Source organism: Agelaius phoeniceus, chromosome 2 (genome assembly GCF_051311805.1).
Source record: "Agelaius phoeniceus isolate bAgePho1 chromosome 2, bAgePho1.hap1, whole genome shotgun sequence".
In the NCBI taxonomy this organism is placed as follows: domain Eukaryota; kingdom Metazoa; phylum Chordata; class Aves; order Passeriformes; family Icteridae; genus Agelaius; species Agelaius phoeniceus.
This window is the reverse complement of record NC_135266.1, coordinates 3,855,259-3,880,707: the sequence shown is the minus strand read 5'-3', so window position 1 is coordinate 3,880,707 and position 25,449 is coordinate 3,855,259. Positions and strand designations below refer to the sequence as shown.

At 42.7% G+C, this 25,449-nt stretch overlaps 1 protein-coding gene across 1 annotated transcript in view; it reads right to left on the bottom strand.

The window, feature by feature from the left end:
* PCP4 (Purkinje cell protein 4) overlaps nt 1–25,449 on the bottom strand; it is a 55,160-nt gene that overhangs the window by 17,941 nt on the left and 11,770 nt on the right. The window contains exon 2 of the mRNA XM_054654632.2: nt 17,994–18,045. Within this exon, the coding sequence (XP_054510607.1) occupies nt 17,994–18,045 (52 nt within the window). The remainder of the gene's footprint in view (nt 1–17,993; nt 18,046–25,449) is intronic.

The following is a 25,449-nucleotide window of genomic DNA, read 5'->3' as shown; positions in this document are numbered from 1 at the left end:
TCACTGCTCAAATTTTAGATCTGAATGTAAACAGAACCAATTACTTCTTTTTTTCTCCTCTTTTGCTCAGGAGACTCAATTACTTCCCCTTTTCTCTCCCTTTGCTTTCTCTTTCCTCTCCTTGAAATTTCCTTTCCTTTCCTTTCCTTTCCTTGAAATTTCCTTTCCTTTCCTCTTCTAATTCTGCTACTTTAGAAACTGCTTTGTCTCTTAAATGTGTTTCTCACCTTCCAGCTGTCTCCTCACCTGGCCCTTGCTTAAACTGAATTTCCTTAATTTCCTTAGTCTAGGAAATTGTTTGTGAGACTGGAAAGGAATAAGAAACTTAAGGAGAAGCTCACTATGACCCCAAATTAGAGCATTAGTCAGGAACCTTCTTTATGGCAAATGAATTTTCTTTATTAATCACCCAGACTGCAAATTTGCCTAGGAAAATAGGAGGGGAAATGAGGCAGTCAGAGGGAGAAGCAGCACTGGACCTGGCTGAGCTGGGAAGACACAAAATTCTCTGGGGGAGGAGAAGGAATGAGAGGTGAGACAAAAGAAATGAGGAAGACAGGAAAAGGAGCAGACAGAGAAGACCCTACTTGTAGATGAAAAGATGAAAAGGCAAACCTCAGGTTTTCTTAAGAAAGTAAGGAATAAGTGACTTGACCTATATCACAGCAGCCTGGCCTGCCTGGCAGGAAGGACCAGGAGTTTGGATTCAGCCTGGAGCATCCCACTGCACCACGGCCTTCATCCCACTCCCATGGCACACTCACTTGTTGCCTGCAACAAGGGCCCTCAGTGGCAGGAAAATATCAACTTACACAAGCCAGTGGCTGGTTAAAACTTCAGTACTGTGGGTGAATGTCTCTTGGGCCTTGCAAAACCAGCAGGAAGCACTGCCAGGGAGCTGTGGCAATGTGCACCACGGATCTGAGACTTTTCTAGTGCTCACCTCAATCTGTGCAGCCTCTCCTGACTAGCAAAAAGCAAAAAGAAAAGCTTTCTTCTTTTTTTTTTAACCAAATCGATCAGATTTTCTCCTGAAACAACTCCCTGATGAGGGCAGAACACCCTGGAGGTTTTTTAAACTGCCTGGGCTGGAAGTCCACATTGCTTTTTGTTTTCTGTTTTGTTTTCTGGCACGCTTGGCCAAGCTTATCAAGTGTTTTGTCACATTCAGACAGCATCACTTCCAACAACAAAAGGTATCCCTGACACCAGCAAATGAGGCTGGCAGCTCTGGGCTGCATCACTCCCTATCTCAGCAATTACACTGAAATTAAAAAAAAATAAATCAACTCAGCCTTTTGCCAGAAAAAATAAACTCTGCCAGGCCAGAACCCCCAGAAATCCACAGCACAATAGAAGCAGCTGCTCTCTAACTCAGTTTAGGGTAATTGTTCGTTTCTACTCTGCAAGTTCTGTCAAGAAATTCAGCCCCAAATATGCACCACAGTACTACAGAATCCTGCAGAAAACTTCTCACAGCCACAGAAAATTACTGTGGTGTCCAAAGAGTTGTGGGAAACTCAAAACAAGGGTCAAATTTATGGTAGTTATAAAATCTTTTCATGCCAAGTTTCAAGTAAATTTGGATATATTTATAGTTTGGAGAGGAAAACAGTTACTTCTTAGTGGTCTCACATAGTACCCACTCAAAAATAATGGCAGTTGTGGATGTGCTTATATTTAATTTAATTTAAACTTGAAACTTAGAACCAAACTGAGCTGGAATTAAAGCTCACATAAACAGTTGTACAGAAACTACAAAGCACTGGTATCCCTTGATGCAGCTTTCTTCACTGGCTTTTTTTTTTTTTGTGTCCATCATCTTCTACTGGAAGAAGAAAAAGAACTAATAAAAGGAAAGAAATAAGTATTCTAATTCCAACTCAGGCTGGACTTCAGCCAGTCGACCATGTAATAGCAAAAATGCTAATGTTAGCTGCAGTAATCTGCTTAAGATGATGAATAGAGACCAAAAACCTTCACAATTCTGCTGCATCTGAGAACAGCTTCTAGACTGTGCTGTCCCCAAGGTTTGCCTGTGGCATGGAGAGGAATGGGGGGGAACTGCCAAAAATTACATTTTCTTTTTGATGTTCTTCCATAATGGAATGGGGTTCTGAGCTGGGGAACCTCCAGAGGATTCCATCTCATGACTTAAATCTTTTGCTTTTTATTTCTGTGGTCCCTCCTGTGAAAACCGTAAGTACTTACACGAGAATTGTGACACTTTTCTCTGGCATAGCTGTGGAAAAGCTTCAAAGAGGTCCAGCAGTGAGAGCAGACAATGCCCACCAAGCTTCCCACACCTGGTCCCGCTGGGCAAATGGCACATGAATGTACACCATTGTTCATGGACCATTAATCTCTAAACTCCTTCCCACTGGGGTCTAGAAAAGACATTTCTTTCTCTTTAGTTTGACAGAGGAAGGAATTGAAGCCAAAGAAGTTTGTCTGAGATGAGACCAAGTGGTGCTGATGGAGAGAATGATTGATTGGCAAAGCCAATGTCTTGCCCTCTGCTGACAGCATCCATCACCCTTTGACAGAAAAGGTCCAAACCCCCACATCTTCCATTTGTCTTCTTAGTTTCTTGGCTAAAATAAGCCAGCAATGTTTTTCCCCCCATTTCTCCACATCTTTGCCTGCCAGAGGCAGAGCTCACACGAGAGACACAGAGCCCTCACCAGAGACATGGGGTTTTGTTGTGAACAGATTCATTGGAAAGGTCACCAAGAAATTTCTGCCAGTGACAAATACAGCTGTCTGCTTGATGAATACAACCATTAGTTGGGATTAAAATACACATTTTCTGCTGGTAATTATTCTGGTGGCTGCTCCAGGACACCAAACAGCCTTGGATCCAGCTCAGCTCTGTCTCAAAGTCCTTCCCTTGATGGGTTCTGTCCCCTGAAAGGCAAAGAGAAGGAGGTTGTCTGATCCTCACCTGTGCTCTATAAACCTGGATAAGCCAGGATGGGGTTTATGTGCTCCCATCATTCCTCAGGATGCAGCTGGAGGTCTGGAATCCACTCAGGTGTATCCACACCTTCCCTCAAAGGTACCACCACACCTGATAACCTACATTCAGCTCTGAAATCAAAGGCCAGAAGAATAAACAATTCTTCAGGCTAAATTAATCTCACCTCTCCCACCCTTCTGTTTGGTTCTACCACACAACAAAGGATGTAGCCCAGAATTTTCTCCACAGTTAATTTCTGTAGCCAAGAATTTCCTCTAAGGCCAATTCCTGTAGCCCAGAATTTGCTCCATGGCCAATTCCTGTAGCCTAGAATCTTCTCCACAGGTAATTTCTGTAGCCCAGAATTTGTATCATGGCTAATTCCTGTAATCCAGAATTTTCCCCACAGCTAATACCTGTAGTCCAGAATTTTCTCCATGGCAAATTCCTGCAGCCCAGAATTTTCCCCATGGCCAATTCCTGTAGCCCAGAATTTGCTCCATGGCCAATTCCTGTAGCCCAGAATTTTCCCCATGGCCAATTCCTGTAATCCAGAATTTTCTCCACAGTTAATTCCTGTAGCCCAGAATTTTCCCCATGGCCAATTCCTGTAGCCCAGAATTTTCCCCAAAGCTAATTCCTGAAGCCCAGAATTTTCGCCATAGTTAATTTCTGTAGCCCAGAATTCATTTCATGGTTAATTCCAGTAACCCAGAATTTGCTCCATGTCCAATTCCTGTAATCCAGAATTTTTTCCACAGTTAATTCCTGGAGCCCAGAATTTTTCCCATGGCCAATTCCTGTAGCCCAGAATTTGCTCCACAGTTAATTCCTGTAGCCCAGAATTTGCTCCATGGCCAATTCCTGTAGTGCAGAATTTTCCCCACAGTTAATTCCTGTAGCCCAGAATTTGCTCCATGGCCAATTCCTGTAGTGCAGAATTTTCCCCACAGTTAATTCCTGTAGCCCAGAATTTGCTCCATGGCCAGTCCCTGTTTCCTGTCAGACACCTGGGTCAGAAATTCTCTGCAGTTTCTGTGGGCACTATAAACTAAATTTTAGGTGTCTATCAGTATGAGATCTTTAACTTAGATTAGGAGCTGCAGTGATAGTTACTGTTGGATTAGCACAGGCACATAATGAATTCCAAAATGCTGCAGGAATGTGTTGTGCTCCTGGCTATTAGCCTGGGTTTTAATTAGTTTGTGCTAATGAATATATTTGTTCATGTCCATCTTTTATTGGCAGCTCTTACAGGAGTAGTAAATTGGTCACTGTGGAGTGCCAGTGTTTCACTAAAACCTAAGGAATAATTAATGCTTTCTCCACCTAGAGTCAACCAGCAGTCTCAGGGGGTTTTAGGTATAAATTAGAATGAAAGATGAGATACTCAAAATACAGTTAGAGAACTCATTCATCAGTGGTGATTAAATAATGTCACTGTGAGACCCTGGAGAAGTGCTGAGAGCTGATTTCCAGCTCTGGAATACCCACACCATCTCCCAGGAGCTGCCAGAGCACCCTGACCTATTTTTTTTTTTTCCACTGTGACTTTCAAAATGCCTTTTCCATATCCAGTGCTCTTCAACTTTCTTCTGTTCTTGGAAATTCCTCCTTGGAAAATATGTGTTTTTCTCAGTCTTTCCTATTCCTAACCCACTGTAGGCTGGGGGAAAAATGAACCAATACTAAGAGTGATTGGCTAAAGAAAATGCTTCCATCAAATCCAGTATCCTGGCTAACAAAATCCTCAAGCCAGAAAATATTTGGATGTTTTCACATCCATATTTTCACTGATAAAATGGATGTGAGAGCTGGCACAAGGTGGTCAGGATAAGTCAAATCTGAATAAGGGTGGAGTGGTTTGAGATGGATTTAAGGAAAAGTTGAATGTCCTGGTACAAACCAGACATTCCCTTCTGAGCATCCACTTATCTCCAGAGACAGACAAAAAAACTCTTACATTTATGATGTGTTTTATTATATTATTTTTCTTATTTTGTAATGTTAGTATTACCCACAAATTCCTCAGCCTTGACAGAGCTAAGCAAATTAGAAGCCTAAATCAAATTAAGATCTATGAACACCAGGCTCTCCAGAAGAGATCATTCTGATAAACACAAAAGAAGTCACCAAAAAATACATTTTTCTCTGTTGAGAACAAGCAGAGCTTTATGTCTCTCACATGGATGTGTACCCAGACATGAAGAATTTCACCCCAAACTTACAGAGAGAGGCAGAGGACCCCAAGACACATGTGGGGCTGACTTTGAGACACCCCTCTCTTCCCTTGGACAACCAACCTAAGCATTTTAAATAAGGTCCTGAAATACTCTGAGCATGGGGATTGAAGGGGAAGTGTTGTGCTGGTTCCTGATGCAGCACCTACTTCCTTCCTGCTTTTTGTTCTGGCCACCAGTTCAGCAAAGGACCACATTTTCATCATGTCTGTAACACTCCTGCTGCTCTAAATTCTGGTGCCTGCTTACACAAGGGAGCCTGATAACACCAAATTACAAGCTAATTTTGGAGCATCGAGCTAAGTGCCTGAAGACAGCTGTGTGCTACAAATTAAAATCTTAAAAACCTTCAGAAAAAAAAATATGATTAATCATTTACCGATTGCTAACGGAGGAGCTCTTAAGTAGGAAAAGTATTTTCATTCCATTTACAAACCCAAGTCAGAAGAAAACAAGAACCTCTGGTGTGAAGTAAAGCAGGTCTGTGTACAGTCAAAAAGAAAACTGATGTTTCCACAACAGTAAATCCTGGTAACCACTGTTGGGCATTGATTGTGTTCCTCTTTCATTTTTCACTTCCACTAAATTAAAAAAAACATGCTGCTCAGCTATATGCAGCTCTTGTAGCCTTTTACCCATGTGGTGTTGGTGTTGGGGAATGAGGAGAGATGAATCTCCAAGTTGTGCCAGTCAGCCCAGCTCTGTGGATTCCCAAGGTAAATATTCCAGCTCCCACATCCCAATCCTGACACACCCCAAACAACTCTTGGTGATGCAGGAGCAGATTTATTTCAGAGGTAACTTTAGAGGGGCATAGAAAGATTACTGGCGGGCCGGCTTGAGCTGTGTCCTCCCTTTGGGTCAGCACCAAAGCAGAACCAAAGGCTCCTGCTCCCAAAAAACCACATTTTCCAGGCAGTGCACATTTGTGGAAGGCAGCCAGTTAGGTGCCAGTCAGGGAAAGAAGGCTCCTTCTCCCTGGTGCACAGTCAGGCAGCTCACTGATAATTACAGACTGATTTCCAGAAGAAATATGGCACTTGTCAAAGGCATCATTTCAATTCTGTCTTTCCTCATTAACACTTGATGGGAACTCCAGCATATTTATGACTCATCCAAAAGGCAAAACCCACCAAAGCATCACCACAGCTTTATTTTCTTTTGTTTAACTACTTCTTCATTTCTAATCACTGACATTTCCCCCCCTAATGACCTTGGCTGATTTTCTAGACAGTTTCTCAGAAAGGAGCTGGGCTACTATTGTATTTGTGGGGTGCCCCGTGGCTGGAAGGAATGATGAATCTGACTCCATGTTCTTGAAAGCTAATTTATTATTTTATGATACTATATTATATTAAAGAATGCTGTACTATACTAAAGAATACAGAAAGGATACAGACAGAAGGCTAAAAAGATAATAATGAAAACTCCTGACTCTTTCCAGAGCCTGGACACAACTAGGCACTCATTGGCCAATGAGTCAAAGTAATTCATACCAGAATCCAATGAAACAATCACCTGTGGGTAAACAATCTCCAAACACACTCCAAAGGAGCAAAACACAGGAGAAGCAAACCAGATAATGCTTGTTTTCCTTTTCTCTGAGGATTCTCAGCTTCCCAAGAGAAAAATCCTGGGCAAAGGGATTTTTCCAGAGAATATGAATGTGACAGGCTACCAGCACCTTTCAGCTGTTCAAATTCACAATGAGGCACCTTGGGATTCTCCTCATCTCAACACTGCAGGAATGCTGCAGTTCAACTGAATTCTACCTCCTGCAAAGGAGCAGACTGTGAGGGACCATATAGAAATATATATAACTCCTGTACATGTGTTCATCTCTCACATTTTTAGAAATGCAGCCGGATTTTTGGATGCACTGGCTTTGAGAACATCTCATCCACGCAGGCACACAAGGTTCCCAAGCTGTGTGCAGGCACTGTGTGCAAAACAAAGATCCCATAAATTAATCAAGTTTTTCTCCTGGCAAGCTGGAAAGAAAGAGGTGGGCCAGGGCAAGAATTGTTATTGTTATCTCTATTTTTAAATACTTGGAAGACTCTCAGTTACTATGGTGGTGAGGACCATATAAGTACCTAGACAGATTCACTGGTAGCACAAGTACTGTGTCAAGATTCTCCTTGTCAAAGGTACCAGTTAATAAAATCTTTATATTTTGAAATCATTTCCCATTGTTGAACTCCTTAAAAAGCAGATTTAAAAAGCTGAAATTTTTATTCTATGCTTGTGCTGTTCTGCTCCACATTTTTTTTTCCTGGTGGGACTTTTGCATAAAAAAAAGAAAAAAAGAAACCCAAAATATGCAAGAAGAAGCTGCATAATTAACATTATATAGCAACATACTGACAAGATATCCTTCATGTGGATAATTCTATTTTTTTGTGTGGGAAGATGGACTTATTTGGGAGTCATGAGAGTGGTTATAAATGATACACAAAATGAAAACTTGTGGGGAATTCCAGAGCCGGGGCACAAGCCAGACTACAAGAGCACTGCTGTTAATTGATGAAACTTTTAATAGAATCTTTTTTTTTTTTTTTTAAGATGCTTCTTCCTAAACTTTTTAAAAATGAAAGCTGCTCGTTACCAGATGAGGTGCAGCTGTAATGCACAGTGCCAAAGCCAACTTGACAGATAACAGGAAAATAAGAACAATATCTACTCTTTCAGAAGTGTTACTTTAGTTTAGATCAGACATTGATTAAACTCCCCCAGAGACTATTCTGCATGAAACCAGATGGTCACTGCACATGGACAGACACACGTGGGTGAAGGTGAAGTTTCAGTGCAGAAGGTGCCCACATTATCTCAAACACACACAAAAATCATCACTTTAGAAGTTTTGTTGCTGGATTAACACCAAAAATTCCTGATCAGAGAAGTTTTGTGAACAATCCTTCACTGCCTTCATGCCCCCAAATAAATAAGCACACAGCATCCCTCTGGGGAGGACTCATGCTCATCTCTGGCCTCTAGAAATGGAAATTCACCTAGGAGAGGAAATAAAGTTCATGTATAATTCCCTTCTCTTCCTCTCAGCATCCTCTCCAGGGAAGATCTGTGAGCAATCCCAGAGCCTTTTTATTAAAGGCTCAATCTGCCTTTAGCTGAGCCCTGCTGGCTGCTGCAGGGATGGGAACATTCCTTGATAAGCACACGGAAATGGGCAAAGGATGGGAACATTCCTTGATAAACACACACAGGATGGACAAGGGATGGGACATTCCTTGATAAACACACCAGGATGGGCAAGGGATGGGACATTCCTTGATAAACACATGAAAATGGGCAAAGGATGGGACATTCATTGATAAACACACCAGGATGGACAAGGGATAGGAACATTCCTTGATAAACACACCAGGATGGGCAAAGGATGGGACATTCCTTGATAAACACACCAGGATGGACAGGGATGGGAACATTCCTTGATAAACACACCAGGATGGGCAAAGGATGAGACATTCCTGATAAACACACAAAAATGGGCAAGGGAGGGGACATTCCTTGATAAACACACCAGGATGGGCAGGGATGGGAACATTCCTTGATAAACACACCAGGATGGGCAGGGATGGGACATTCCTTGATAAACACACCAAAATGGGCAAGGGATGGGAACATTCCTTGATAAACACACCAGGATGGACAAGGGATAGGAATATTCCTTGATAAACACACCAGGATGGACAAGGGATAGGAACATTCCTTGATAAACACACCAGGATGGGCAAAGGATGGGACATTTCTTGATAAACACACCAGGATGGGTAAAGGATGGGACATTCCTTGATAAACACACCAGGATGGGCAGGGATGGGAACATTCCTTGATAAACACACCAGGATGGGCAGGGATGGGACATTTCTTGATAAACACACCAGGATGGGCAAAGGATGAGAACATTCCTTGATAAACACACCAGGATGGACAAGGGATGGGACATTCCTTGATAAACACACCAGGATGGGCAAAGGATGGGACATTCCTTGATTAACACACCAAAATGGGCAAGGGATGGGACATTTCTTGATAAACACACCAGGATGGGCAAGGGATGGGAACATTCCTTGATAAACACACCAGGATGGGTAAAGGATGGGACATTCCTTGATAAACACACCAGGATGGGTAAAGAATGGGAACATTCCTTGATAAACACACCAGGATGGGTAAAGGATGGGACATTCCTTGATAAACACACCAGGATGGACAAAGGATGAGAACATTCCTTGATAAACACACCAGGATGGGCAGGGATGGGACATTCCTTGATAAACACACCAGGATGGGCAAAGGATGGGAACATTCCTTGATAAACACACACAGGATGGACAAGGGATGGGAACATTCCTTGATAAACACACCAGGATGGGCAGGGATGGGACATTCCTTGATAAACACACCAGGATGGGCAGGGATGGGAACATTCCTTGATAAACACACCAGGATGGGCAGGGATGGGACATTCCTTGATAAACACACCAGGATGGGCAGGGATGGGAACATTCCTTGATAAACACACCAGGATGGGCAGGGATGGGAACATTCCTTGATAAACACACCAGGATGGGCAGGGATGGGACATTCCTTGATAAACACACCAGGATGGGCAGGGATGGGACATTCCTTGATAAACACACCAGGATGGGCAAAGGATGAGAACATTCCTTGATAAACACACCAGGATGGACAAGGGATGGGACATTCCTTGATAAACACACCAGGATGGGCAAAGGATGGGACATTCCTTGATTAACACACCAAAATGGGCAAGGGATGGGACATTTCTTGATAAACACACCAGGATGGGCAAGGGATGGGAACATTCCTTGATAAACACACCAGGATGGGTAAAGGATGGGACATTCCTTGATAAACACACCAGGATGGGTAAAGAATGGGAACATTCCTTGATAAACACACCAGGATGGGTAAAGGATGGGACATTCCTTGATAAACACACCAGGATGGACAAAGGATGAGAACATTCCTTGATAAACACACCAGGATGGGCAGGGATGGGACATTCCTTGATAAACACACCAGGATGGGCAAAGGATGGGAACATTCCTTGATAAACACACACAGGATGGACAAGGGATGGGAACATTCCTTGATAAACACACCAGGATGGGCAGGGATGGGACATTCCTTGATAAACACACCAGGATGGGCAGGGATGGGACATTCCTTGATAAACACACCAGGATGGGCAGGGATGGGAACATTCCTTGATAAACACACCAGGATGGGCAGGGATGGGACATTCCTTGATAAACACACCAGGATGGGCAGGGATGGGAACATTCCTTGATAAACACACCAGGATGGGCAGGGATGGGACATTCCTTGATAAACACACCAGGATGGGCAGGGATGGGACATTCCTTGATAAACACACCAGGATGGGCAAAGGATGAGAACATTCCTTGATAAACACACCAGGATGGACAAGGGATGGGACATTCCTTGATAAACACACCAGGATGGGCAAAGGATGGGACATTCCTTGATTAACACACCAAAATGGGCAAGGGATGGGACATTTCTTGATAAACACACCAGGATGGGCAAGGGATGGGAACATTCCTTGATAAACACACCAGGATGGGTAAAGGATGGGACATTCCTTGATAAACACACCAGGATGGGTAAAGAATGGGAACATTCCTTGATAAACACACCAGGATGGGTAAAGGATGGGACATTCCTTGATAAACACACCAGGATGGACAAAGGATGAGAACATTCCTTGATAAACACACCAGGATGGGCAGGGATGGGACATTCCTTGATAAACACACCAGGATGGGCAAAGGATGGGAACATTCCTTGATAAACACACACAGGATGGACAAGGGATGGGAACATTCCTTGATAAACACACCAGGATGGGCAGGGATGGGACATTCCTTGATAAACACACCAGGATGGGCAGGGATGGGAACATTCCTTGATAAACACACCAGGATGGGCAGGGATGGGACATTCCTTGATAAACACACCAGGATGGGCAGGGATGGGAACATTCCTTGATAAACACACCAGGATGGGCAGGGATGGGAACATTCCTTGATAAACACACCAGGATGGGCAGGGATGGGACATTCCTTGATAAACACACCAGGATGGGCAGGGATGGGACATTCCTTGATAAACACACCAGGATGGGTAAAGGATGGGACATTCCTTGATAAACACACCAGGATGGGCAGGGATGGGACATTCCTTGATAAACACACCAGGATGGACAAGGGATGGGACATTCCTTGATAAACACACCAGGATGGGCAGGGATGGGACATTCCTTGATAAACACACCAGGATGGACAAGGGATGGGACATTCCTGATAAACACACCAGGATGGGCAGGGATGGGAACATTCCTTGATAAACACACCAGGATGGACAGGGATGGGACATTCCTTGATAAACACACCAGGATGGACAGGGATGGGAACATTCCTTGATAAACACACCAGGATGGGTAGGGATGGGACATTCCTTGATAAACACACCAGGATGGGTAAAGGATGGGACATTCCTTGATAAACACACCAGGATGGGCAGGGATGGGAACATTCCTTGATAAACACACCAAAATGGGCAGAGGATGGGAACATTCCTTGATAAACACACCAGGATGGACAGGGATGGGAACATTCCTTGATAAACACACCAAAATGGGCAGAGGATGGGACATTCCTTGATAAACACACCAGGATGGGCAAAGGATGGGACATTCCTTGATAAACACACCAGGATGGGCAAAGGGAGAGAACCAGGCCAGGAGAACACCTGAGACATCTTTGGTTTGGTTCTGGGCAAACTTTATGTGCAGCTTTCCCCAGGAAAACACCTAAACTGAACCTCAGTAGTTTCCTGCAGTGTTTTTGCCATGCCTTGAGATGGGATTCATCTGGAACTGTTCACTTGGGACTTTTTCTCCTCTGATCTAATCCACCCTCAGCTACAGATCACAGTGTTGAGTTCTCACAGGATTTTTACACCTCTCTCTGAGCCTCAGTGATCTGTACATGACCGAACACAACTTATGTAACCGTGCTGAGGGTTCAGACACATTTGGATTTAGGCTCTGTGAAGGTGTTATGGTATTTGGAGGTTGCAGACACGTCTGGGAATGTTGCTGAGGCACAGACTTTTTATTTTAAGAGATGTGGGATGAGGTACAACAAATCATTCTCATTACACTTCCCAAATCCCCACTAGTACTGGTTAGACTGGATGAAATAGGGCAGAATTTGGCTGAAAGTAGAATAAGAGAGACTGCATTACTGGGAGATCATATCTCTTGAAGCACCACTTAAAAGGGATGAGAGAATTTTAGAACCCCACAGTGAAAAGAGACAACAAGGCAAGCTAATTTCTCTGCCAGCTCTTAACCTATCACCCAGGAAAACTCAATATTAATTACCTTCATCCAATACTCCTCATCCTAATTTCTGATTAGTGCTGTAGGGGTGAAATATCAGAGAGCAGCAATTTGAAAGGGTCAGGTGGGGTTTTTTTTACATTGATTCAGCAGTTGCTTGCAATACTGAAAATTCATCTCTTGCCACACAAGTGATGTTTTGTGGGAAAGAAAATACAGGAGCATTGCAATGCAGCAGTTCAGGCTCTGTCCTTTCCTTGGACTAAAAAAAAAATGTGACCTCTAGGGAAGATACAGCAAACCATGTTCCATGAGGTCCTTTGAATATTTACACAAATTACCCTCATGTGTTCCCCTCCCTCCTCAGAATTGTTTTTTCCACCAGTAAGTTTATTTGTAGGGCTGTTCCCAAAACCAGCACATTTTTTTATGCAGTCATTGGAGAATATTAGTGGAAAATTAATTTTGAGTTCTTAAAGAGATATTTATATTAGCCCATACTACAATAATGATCCTGGCCTCTAGCCAGGAATTGAAGCTCTATTAAGCTAAGCACTCTACATAAATAACTATGAAGATTTGTATTCACTCTGTCAGATCTGGGGAGATTTTTTTTCCTATTCCTGAGTGCAGTGAGCAGAATTTCCCAAATTTCTTGAGTAGAGGGAGTGGGTGAGTGGACTGTTGATAACACTTCAAGATGCCCATCCCTACACCAGGAAAGTTTACTAGAGAGAGATCTCCATTCTCCCTCACAGAATTGCTTTGCAATTACTTACCCTTACCCTTAATGCTTTCTAGAAGCATTCAGACTGAAGAGACTCCACTTTAGATGTAAAATATAAGAATTTACTTTATTAAATCTGCTGTATCTTCATCTTTTATGTAGAAGCACCCCATGGACAGGATGAAACACAGAATATTTATTCCTGTATAATTTTCTGAATGCCCTAAAGCAGAGCTCATACACTGACAAGTGTTTGGGCATGAGAAGAAACTGAAAATACAACTGACCATCTTGCTGTGATTGGATTAATCCACCATGACATCTCAGTTCATGCAAAACCTACTCATTTTCATTTCACTCAGAGCCAGGAAGGCATTGAATTCGTCCCATGAAAACACTCACTTTGTTATCATAAATATTCATGTTACTGAATGATAAATCTCATCTTCCAAGAAAAAAAATATTAATACCAATTAATAATCACATGCTTTATGTAGTTTGAGAAGAAAGGGCGAGATCTATTAATAGGAAAAAGAGCGATTCTAAATTTGAAGACAGAAATAATTGCTTCTGATGCAATTGTTTCCCTGGCAGTTGTGCTGGGCTATTAAAGAGTAGATTGCATGAGAGCAGCTTGCAAATTACACCACAAGAAAAAAAAAAAAACAACCAACACAGAGCAATGTGAAACAGAACAAGAAGTGACAAGTGTTAACCTACAAAGGAACTTTGTGACATTGCCAAGGTCACAGAGAAGAATCACTTATTCACTAAGTATAGTCAGGGGGAACATTCTGTTTTCATATTTGCATCTGCAAATATGATTGTCCCAACTAATCAAACCAGGTGAGCATAAAAGAAATTACAGCTTCTTGTCCCACACTGAGCTGTGTGAAAATAGTAATGCTGTCTTCCCTTTGGATTTTCTACCACAGAGAACAGCCACATTATGGAACAGGGTTACAAGTTACATTTGCACTTTCACAAATAAGCATCTCCTGGGTTTCAGGTAGACTGAGGTCCTTCAAGGTCCCAGTGAGGTTATGGGTTCAATATAGGGTCCAGGCTGTTTAACTGGTTCACCAATGACTTGGATGAAGGGGCAGAAGCCTCCTCAGCAAGTTTGATGATGACACAGAGCTTGGGGTGATGACACAGAGCTTGGAGGAGCAGCTGGTACCCCCAAGGGCTGTGCAGGCTTTCAGAGGGACTGTGACAGGCTGGAGAGATGGGCAGAGAAAAACTGCCTGAAACTCAACCAGGGCAAACACAGGATCCTGCACCTGGGAATAAATAACTCCAGGCACTAACAAAGGCTGGGGGCGACCTGCTGGAGAAGGATGTGGAGTCCTGAGGGACACCGAGCTGTCCCTGGGCCAGCAGAGTGTCCTGGGGTCATTGGGATGGGCATTGCCAGCAGGTCAGGGCTGATGCTGCCCCTGTGCCCAGCCCTGGGGGCACCTCTGGCTGCTGTGTCCAGCTCTGGCTCCTCAGCACAGCAGGGCCAGGAGCTCCTGGAGCTGAGCAAGGGCCTGGAGCAGCTCCGTGCCCAGGAAAGGCTGAGGGAGCTGGGGCTGCTCAGCCTGGAGAGGAGCCCCAGGGAGAGAGAGGGGCCTCAGCCCTGCCTGGCCCTGGGTCTGGCCCTGTGTCTGTCCCTGTGTCTGTCCCTGTGTCTGTCCCTGTGTCTGTCCCTGTGTGCAGAGGTCAGAGCAGGCCCAGGCTCTGCTCCAGGCCCAGCAATGGCCCCAGAGCCACGGGCAGGGCCTGAGCCCAGCAATTCCCCTGCACAGGGGGCACAACTTCTGCCCTGGGCAGTGCCCAGCCCTGAGCAGAGCCCAGAGGGGCTCTGGAGGCTCCTCCTGGGGACATTCCAGAGCCATCTGGACCCAGCCCTGTGCCCTGTGCTCTGGGATGGCCCTGCTGGAGCAGGGAGGTGGCACCAGGGACCCTCTGTGGTCCCTGCCATCCTCACCCATCCTTGTGCACAGCAGAGCAGTCCCTGCTGCTGCAGGGAGGTTTGCTAAGAGCTGCCACTGCTGCTGTGGGGGTAGGAGCTAAACACAATTAAGGATAGACTGTTCCTGTCCAAGGAAGGTCAAACAAGAACATGCATTTGTGCCTACCCGAGCCACCCCTGCTATAAAAGGAATCCTCAGAGACTGCATTTCCCTGAGTGCTGCAGGGTGACAGCAAGGCCATACATGTCTCAAAGAGGGACACTGCTGATTGCCATGGTCATTATTTTATTTTCTTCACCTTCGACCTAACCTAGAGGCGAGCCCAAAATTCATTTTCTACTGCAATGCACGAAGAAAGCTCGAGCCCAGAGTGTCTCACTGTGTGAACCAAACCCTGAGAAAAGCCAAGCATCTCTGCTTGTTGTCTGAGCCAGTTTTCAGCAGCTTTTCCTGATCTGTAAACAAGAGAAAAGACAGCAACCAGACCAGTTTGCCTTTGCAAACATTGTCAGAGCATGACTTTTCCTTTTTTTTCCTTTCTTTTTATAGGCTGAAAGAGTTTTTTTGTTTCTCCTCCCTCCATCCTTTTCAACAAGAGGGAAACAAAAGGGAAAGTTTCCTTTTGACAGGGAAACAAACACTTGCAAGAAAAGGCTAATAACATTTAAGACATGGACATATTGCAGACTTCTGGCCAGAAAAACGTGGAACAGAGGATTTATATTGTCTATGTAGGTTTCCAGCACACCCCAATTTTCAGAGCAATAAATCACTGCTTGAGTTTGAACCACACAGTGCTAATAAGGACAAAGAATTGCACATTTCTGCTTCTTTGATTTAGCATTCAATCTCAGGTTCAAAGTTCTGATTCTGCTTTATTTTTATGCAAGCATGTGGGCTGGGGAGATCAGAGGACTCTATTCCATCTCCCCTGCTGCTCCTGTGTTTTATGTAGGTGACAGCTTTTCTGCTATAATTTCATTACAAAAAATAATTGGTATCTATTTACCCAAGATTAACTGTGCATCTGTCTGTGTATGCTATACATAAAATTATGCTACAACTAGAAACATATATATTTTTGAATTAATGATGCAGCCCTTGCTCACTCGAAATCCCTACTAAGAAAAAAAAATTGCTTTTAAAAAGGCTGCAGAATCAGTAAATCTAAGCTAAACTTGACAACAGGACGATTTTATTCAGGAAGAAATTTTTATTTGGGAAAGAAATTCAAGGCAAATGAGCTGAGTTCATAATGTGCTCAAACAGAAAAGAGAAAAACATGCTCCCCATGCTGCCCAAATGGCTGACATAATTTTGCTTGCTTTCCTTCCCTGTTAACTTGAAAATGCAAATTGCTTTGCTGTCAGGGTACATTTGTTCCCACTAATTCAAGACATTATAACAAGCCAAAATATTTATTTGTTGGGGTTTTTTTTCCACTCCAATTTTTGTTTTATCATAGTGGGAGCATCATCTATGGATTTCATTTACTGACACATTATGCAAACAGCCCTTATGGGAAAGTCACCTCCCTGTAATAGGAAAACCATCCATAAAGAAGGCTCTTAATGCTTTAGGATGTGTTGCTTCAAAGGGCCCAAAAATTCTACTCTGACCAACACTTAAAAGGCCAAAACACACATCCAAGATAACTGCTCAAATGACCCACTGGAAAAGCCTTTTCAGAGAAGGGACTTGGATCTTTTCTGATTTTCAGAGGATGGGATGGACAATTCTTTTAATTAGAACTGGATGAGCAAACAGAAGCAGAGAGCACATTTTATAGTTCAATCCTCTTTCTGATGCTGCTTCTTTTTCAACTGGCTGTATTAAAAAAAAAAATTGAAAAGATTTTCCTTTGAAAAATGTGTCTGATGGTAACCGGCTTTTAATCAATTATCACTTGTGTGTAAAGCATTTCTGCTCCTGTAAGAAATAAAATGAGATTTCAGCTAATAAAACCTCAAACAATTACTGTTTTCCTGAAAATTCCATTTTGCCTTCTTCTGGGGGGAAAGAAAAAATCACCATTTTTAATTAGAATTGTTTATGCCACTTAAAGGGTTGACACTGGTGTCTGCCAGCCCCTTTGTTAAGGTCTGAACAAGCCCCATGAGTCACCCCTTGGAGGAGTGGAGATGAGTCCAGACTCACTCCAGGGATGAAATTTGCCATCTGGTCCTTCCATGAGAGCTGCTCCATCCATAGCTTCTCTCCAGCAACACTCAAAGGAGCTCTAAACAGGTGGATTTTAACTCTGGTGTCTTAGTTCTGGGCCTAAAGTTAGGTAGGATTCATCAGACTACAGAAATTCTATGAGCAAATCCTTTGAAACTTTATTTCTCTTCACCTTCCTCGTTCATGGAGCAGCTCATAATACCCCACCTTGTTTTTTGGTGTTTCACACATATCTGATCTTGTTTCAGCCCCACTTGTGTCTGCTCTGACTTCTGTGAAGTCCTTTGGTTTACCAGAGTACACACTCAGAAAAGAGCCTCTACTTTAGCAAAGGGTTTAAACGTGCAAATAAAAAGAAAAACCCACTGAAGCCCTTCCAGTTTCTCAAACACAATCAAAAGATAACTTATGACACCAAAGCCTTCACTACAGACACCTCTCACTACAGTTAAAAGTATTTTGGCTCCATTTTACTCAGTATTCTCCATCCAGAAATAAAGACAACCCTTACCATTCTCACCAGACGTCTTGTCTTTCCCATTTGTAGCCCCGGTTCCTTGTCTCTGTTAAGGGAGAAAAAAAATAGAAAACAAGAGGTTAGAACACACTTGAACATGCATTTTCCCCTTGGAATTCCTGGTAATTACAGCCTGATTTCTCCTCAATACATTGGATAATCCATTCACCCTCAAGCAGTGCTGCTTTGAGACACTGCCAGTGAACCAGGAATGCTTAGTTCCATTTCAAGGCTGGACTCTGGGATCCTGGAGTTCTTTTCCAATAGAAAAAACCTCAGCTTTAGGTCCAGCTGCATCACTGCTTGTGGCCCTGGATGTAATTTTCACCATGAGTGATATGTATGTGTGTCATCAGGTTCCCAGCAGTACAAGGGTAGGAGATGCTCTGCAGCATTTCATTTCTTCAGCTCCTTGCTGTGCCTCCCCTTCCATGACTCAGGAGGGCTACAGGGAAGTTGTGAGCTTTTACAGGGACAAAATTATAAGGGTCAAAGCCAGCCTGAAGTTAATTTGGACAATGCCACGAAAAAGACACAATAACAACGTTCCCTAGAAATACATTTGCAAGGAAAGGAGGACTAAGGAGAATCTCCAGATCTCATTTTGGCTAGAAGATTCAGTTTCTGCTTTGGCCACAAGAGAAGATGAAATTTCCCACTTTAATTCACTTTCTCCAAAGAATAGCCTCCTGAATTTCCATGAAAAAGAACTGATTTAGATCACTCTGCCAAGTGACAGGTGGCAAACACCAAGGCAGTGGAAATATTCACAGTGGCAGAGTACCAGAGTGGTTACAATAGCAGGAACTTCCCAGCTTAGGAGTGGTCATTCTGTGAAAATTATTCCCCAGAGAAAGCACCTCAAGGTGGATAAAGGTATTTAAAGGATATGGCAAAACTAATATTTCTTATGCAAAATTACTCATGCTTGTGTGTGTTACTGAACTAAAGAAATAGTCCTTTAGGGTTCTACATGTAGGAATCTGGAAATGTTAAAATCAGAGAATAAATGCAGCTGCACTCAGCCACCAGAGGCAGCACATCCTCAAGCACCAGGGAAGTGAACAGCACTGCAAACCAAATGGTTTTTACCAATATCTGGACAGTCATTTTCTCCCAAGAAAATTCATACAGCCATACTTATCTGAAGGCATTTTCTCTAAAATTTCTGGTTAAAACCTTCTCTGCTTTGGTTTCTGTCTTTTGTCTTTCCAAGCAGTGGTATTTCCAAAGTATTTTTTGTATATAATAGACCTAATCATGAGGTAAGAACAAAACCTTCATGTGTGCTCTTAGCTCTGACATGGAAAATGGAAATATATTTGTTTTCTCCCTGGAGCCTCTGAGCCAAGACAAAAACTTGGCCAATAACAGAGAATGGGATTCTAAAGGGATGAACACCTTTGACAAAAGCATAAGTTACCAACAGCCAGAAATCAATACATCCCCCAACAGCCAGTTTTGCTTTGTGCCTTTATTTAATGTCTGGTTAATAATTCCATGTTTCAACTCTAAACTGCACTTTAAAGAAGATTTCAGTGTTCATTTACAAAATACTTTACTTTTCCTATCAATAAAAAGTACCTATATTCCTTTTTCTTCCCCTGTATATTTTTAAAGGCTTTTCCAAGTTGTGTTATTTCCTGAGCATTTCAGGCTGTGCTACTTAAGCTTTATGAAAGCTTCTCTTTCCTCCCTAGGCTATACCTGTCAGGTTCAGTCTGCTTATGATGGAGTGCTGGAATATGGATTCACACATTTATTTCGTGTCTCGAGATTTCCCCTCGGGGAGAGCAGAATGTTGTCAAAGAAAAAGAATAAAAACTTGGGTTTGGTAAATTAAGGTTTTTCTATTCATGAGGTCACGGTATTTTTCTTTAAGTCTGAAATCAGTTGCAATATTCTGCAGCCATTTGTTTGATTGGTGACCACTGAACTTGTACAGAAAGAAACCTGAAAGTGTGCCAAGCCAGCTTCTGAGAGCTTTTCCTTTGGTTATAGATGTATTTTGATCTATAAGCCCTGTGCTGTCTTCCAAGTGACTGCAATGGATTTGAAAGTCAGAATCAGCTGCTCATTAACAAGGCACTGAAACTCAGGAAAAAGCCAGATACAATGGGATCATCCTCCTGCAAAGCCTTTAGTCTTTTATTTCAATCCATTCAGTGGACCTACTTTTCAAAACATTTTCAAGGTGTTGGTATTATTAGCAGCTAGAGTTTCTTTTTTCTTCCATCACCTTTCACGATGCTACTGCAGGTTCCAGAACAAAGCTGAGCTTTTTAATGTGGTTCAGAGCAAAAGGGGACTGAACACGAGGAGGAGTTACTGGGGGTATTTTCAAGAAGCAATGGATGAAATGCTGGGATAGCAGATATTGTCCATAGATAAAATAGATGAAATTAAAATCACTGAAATACAAGAAAAGCAATAGTAATTTCTGGGATCTGATAGGCTGAACAGCCTCAGCTCCCTCAGCCTTTTCTCCCAACAGAGAATTCCCATCCCCTATAGCTTGTAGCCAGCTCCCTTCCTTCAGACACTGCTTCTGCAATTCCACAGCATCTTTTAAGGCAAGCACCAGGACAGAAACATTGAATAAACTTTCCACCAGGCATCAAAGAAACATCAGAGCTGAAATGAACACGAGTGCAGACCTGTAATGATTTTACAGTAAAACATGATAAACAGTTTTGTTGCTATGTTGCGTAGGAGGAAACAGAGTTTATGACTGCTTCGGGCTATATTAATTTTTAACTCAGTGGTTTTACAAAACACCAAAGACACATAATTAAAAATGTCTCCAAAAATCAAAGTGACTCCCAATTTGTCAGCAGAGGAAGTTCAAAAGACTTCTGCCATATGCTCCAAATCTCAGTAAGAAAAGAACAGGTTGGCTTTCCTGTTCAACTCTCAGAGGCCAGTTAATGTGGTATGAAAATCTGTACTAAATTAGTCCCCAAGGCGAGCAAACTGAGGTCAAAAGTGAACTTTGAGCCACGAGGACATTTCAAGAAGAATGTTAAATTACTGCAGCAGCTTTTTGACTCATTCTTCTAGCCCCTGCTGCACCCCCAAGCCTAATTTTTGCCTTTAATCTTACATTCTGTTCTTGTCTTGAAATAGCCTGACCTTTTCAGCAATGCTTTTAATTAGCACCTCAGTGTTAGGGATTGCAGCCAGGTGTTGATTAGAGAATTTTTAGGGGCAGAAGGGTTGTTTGTTTTATGGTGAGCCACAGAAAAGTCCAAGATCAGGGACATGAAACTGCCAGAACGTTCTGACAAATGGGCCCTTCCAGATAATAACATCAAGTTGATGCTTCGCCTCAGTGCAGGGTCAACAAGGTACAAAAGGCTGAATCCCAGGAAAGCAGTGGCTGCAGATTTTCAACAGGATGTGTTTCTACATAAAAGAATGAAAAAAAAAAAAAGATCCAAGAGTGGAATTAAAAGAATAGAAACAGGTGGAAAGTCTCAGTAAAGTGGACAGCAGAAAAAGACAGCGTAGACTGACAGGGGTGACACATATGAAAATTTATTTAGGATGTTCTGTATTGGCAAGGGGAGCAGCAGGGAAATTTGTGCATGTCCTAAGCTTTTCCTAAGCTTTGTTTTGATACTCTAAGGTGGAAAATACATATTGGTACTAAGCAACACAAAAGGAAATACATGTTGGTACTAAGCAACACAAAAAAGCTGTGGCTTTGCCAGCACTGTGCCAAGCAAGCCTTCCCTCTGCATCACCACCCCTTCCCCATACAAAGATTTATCTTCAAGAAACATAAATTGAATCCAACTAAACTATTTCATAAGGACCATTTTTTTATAGTATTCTGCTTTAATTAAAAAAAAAACAAACCTCAGCTGTTTCAGCCTTAATATGAAAAAAGTACTGCAAAATAAATTTCAAAGATTTATGGAGTTTATGATCTTTCTGCAATAAAAATGTCACTGAAAATATCTGCTTAGGGACTTGTGGTGTTTTTCAAGGAAGGAAAGCTTCCCAATCACAGCAGCATGATCAGGAGATACATCAGAATCTAAATGAAAATCCAGAATTTAAGTAGGGGAAAGAAGCAAGCAGTATGACTTGAGATGAGTGGCTACACTGCAGAATTTGGGATTTCAATACGATTATTTAGGATAAGTTCTCCTTTACTGGAGATTTCTGTGTCATTACCTCTTTCTAACGTCATGTACCAACCTGAAACTGTGGCACTCAGCATTTCACACCCTGAAGGGTGAAAAACATTGCTCTTAGCCACAATACAGTAATAATTTGGTTTAGAAATGGATAAAGTAAATCACAATGCTTAAAAATAAAAAAAAAAATTAAGAGCAGGGAAAATTATGTTGCTGTGACAAAAAGATTTTGGTTGCTGAAGCTGCAAGGGATTCCAGTAAGGGGACTGGAATTTTAGCACCACTAAAAAGTATTTTTTGGAATTATATATCAGAAAGCATGGAAATGAACAGCTGGGAGAGATAAAGCACCCTGCTGGAGAGCCAGGCACAACTTCTATCATTTCACTCATTTCCTTCTAATTATTTCTTCTCCAAACTGGTCTGCAGCACAGACAGATGGCAAATCCCAAACCAACTCAGTGACGTACAGGTTCACTCACATCACTCACCTAAAGAACATCTGCAGCCAGGGCTGAAGAACCCCTGACAGGAGCTTGGATAAAGCAATAAAAATTGCACAAGACACTACACAAATAAACCCTCCTCACTCATCTACTTCTGCCTCCTTTACAAGTTCCTCCACTCTTCCACACATTTTTATAGATGTGGGCCTGAATATTTATGAGATGGAAGTGTCCTTCAAAGGCCACATTTAAGGGATTGCAGCAGGTACAGAACACCTAGCCAAGACTTGGTTGGAATGATGGATAAATCTGATAAGGTGTCTGTTACTTCTGTCTAACACATCATTGAGAGAGATCACAGACTGCATTTCCTGGGTAGCCTGCCAGAAAGAAAAATTATTTATCAATTTATACTTCCTCACCTATGTATCCCCTCCTCCCTGCATGCTTCTCTACTCCAAGGGAGTTTTCCACAGCCAGTTTTCTGTCTGTTTTCCTTTGCCAGGGCAGCACTATGTTGCCAGAGCAAGAGCACCAAAATCCATCTTTCCATACTGGCTGTCAAAGCTAAATGATCCCTGGCACTCTGACAACTCCTGTAATTATCCTCATGGGTCAGACAGTTTTCTACTTGACTGGGCTCCTGATTGTCCCTGATTTTATTAAGGCTTTCCTACAGCTATTTTAATAAATTAAAACTACACAGGTGGGCTGAGATGAGCCAATGGGATTCTAACTGCAGTGGCTTCAAGCTGACAGAGGGACAGTGGATTTTTGGGACTTTTTTAGTCACTGAAGGGACATGGTTATGCACATTGTCATCCTGGAAAGCACAGTATTATCTGTCCAAAATTAACAAGTCTCTGATAACTACAAATGGTGTTTGCAGTGTGGCCATTGCCCATGCAGAACACACATTTTTATTTACATGTCTACACAAAATACACACAGAGTGCTTCAGCACAGACCTGCTCATAAGCTTAGGGCATTTGATTCAATTTAGGAGGCTGTGATTTGTTCATTTCTGTCCAGACAGAACTTCTGGCTTGAGGTGAATGCTCAGAGTGTACACAGACAGCAGGAGGTCCTTCAGCACTGAGCACACTTACAACCATGGAATGGTTTGGGTTGGAAGGGACCTTAAAGCCCGTCCAGTGCCACCCCTGCCATGGCAGGGACACCTCCCACTGTCCCAGGCTGCTCCAGCCCCAGTGTCCAACCTGGCCTTGGGAACTGCCAGGGGTGGAATTCCATGCCAGCCCTGCCCACCCTGCCAGGGAACAATTCCTCATTGCCAAGATCCCACCCAGCCCTGCCCTCTGGCACTGGCAGCCATTCCCTGGGTGCTGTCCCTGCATGCCCTGGAAATTGTCTCTCTGCAGCTTTCCTGGGGCTCCTGCAGGCCCTGCAAGGCCACCCTGAGCTCAGCCCAAAGCTTCTCCTGTGCAGGTGAACAATCCCAGCTGTGCCAGCCTTTCCTCCCAGCAGAGCTGCTCCATCCCTCTGCCCATCCTGGAGCCTCCTCTGGGCTCTCTGCAGCAGCTCCAGCTCCTCCCTGGGCTGGGCCCCAGGGCTGGAGGCAGATCCCAGGATAAATGAGGAGGCATCTGATGAAAATGGGCTGAGGGAATCACAGCCTGGGATAGAGGAACCTACTTACAGTGCTGGTTTTAAATATTCTAATAGCACAGCAAAGAACTTTAGCTGTGCCCCACTTTTGCCGATGCTGGGCTGTAATTTATAAATCAGCACAGTGAGAACCTGCTGATTTTGTATTCAGATTCCATATAATGTTGTAAACTGAATATTTACACCAACACCAAATGTAATCAACATAATTAGCACAAACAGTAGCTTGCTTAATATTTAGGTTATTAGCATATTTTGAATTAAAACATTATTTCTCCAAAGACATTGTAATCACAATTTTTTATTTTTTTTTCAGAGGCAGGGATTAATGGAATCTTTGAAGTTAATTTTGAAAGCAGCTGCAAGAATGTATTTCCCAAATCCTGTTAATTACCATGCCAGCCATGAGAAGTAATCCCTTTTTTTTTTTCCTGCAGGAAATGGGAGATTTGATCCAGCATGGTTTATTTACAGGGCTAACTCAGATATGGACAAGGAGCTGTCTTCAACTCAGCAGAATTACTTTTATGAGTGGAACTGGAACCTCGGTGTGGTGCTGTGGAATTTCCCTGAATTGCACGTTGGGTTTTGTTTAGCAAAGGGCAAAGAGAGTAAAATCAACTACAAAAAAACCTTCTCACACCACTTGCCAAAAAGTGACCTCATTTCTCACTTGGACATGGGTGATATAGCCCATACCCCCATTACACTGAGGTCTCCTCTTTTTCCACTTCCAAGGTGACCTAAGAGGAATATTTCAATTACATAAAAATTCATTAACCTAGATGGCATAAATAAAAATTGACTGGTTTTATTTATCTTTATCCATTTTATTTCTATTCATCTTAAGGTGGTTTCTTCCTTTTTTTCCCTCCTATTATTTCTTATCTATTGGTAGCATCAGACCTGGCATTACAGTTCCAAAAAGGGCATTTTGGGGCAGGAAACCTGCCTTAAGAACTCCTACTTCCCATTAGAGCCCAATCCAGCCACACCTTCCCATCTCCAAGGCCTCATTTCTTTGGAAACAATTGTTTGCAAGGTCACACGGAAAATAGGAGCACTGAAATTATTCAAGTTAAAAATAACTCTTCAGCAGAGCTGTGTTGAAAATAATCATTGAAATGATCCAGCTAAAAAAAGAAATACATATTTCAACTGCTTCTGTTGATCATTTCAGTTGCATAGTTGATGTCTCTGATCCACAAACAGCTGTACCAGGGCAACCTA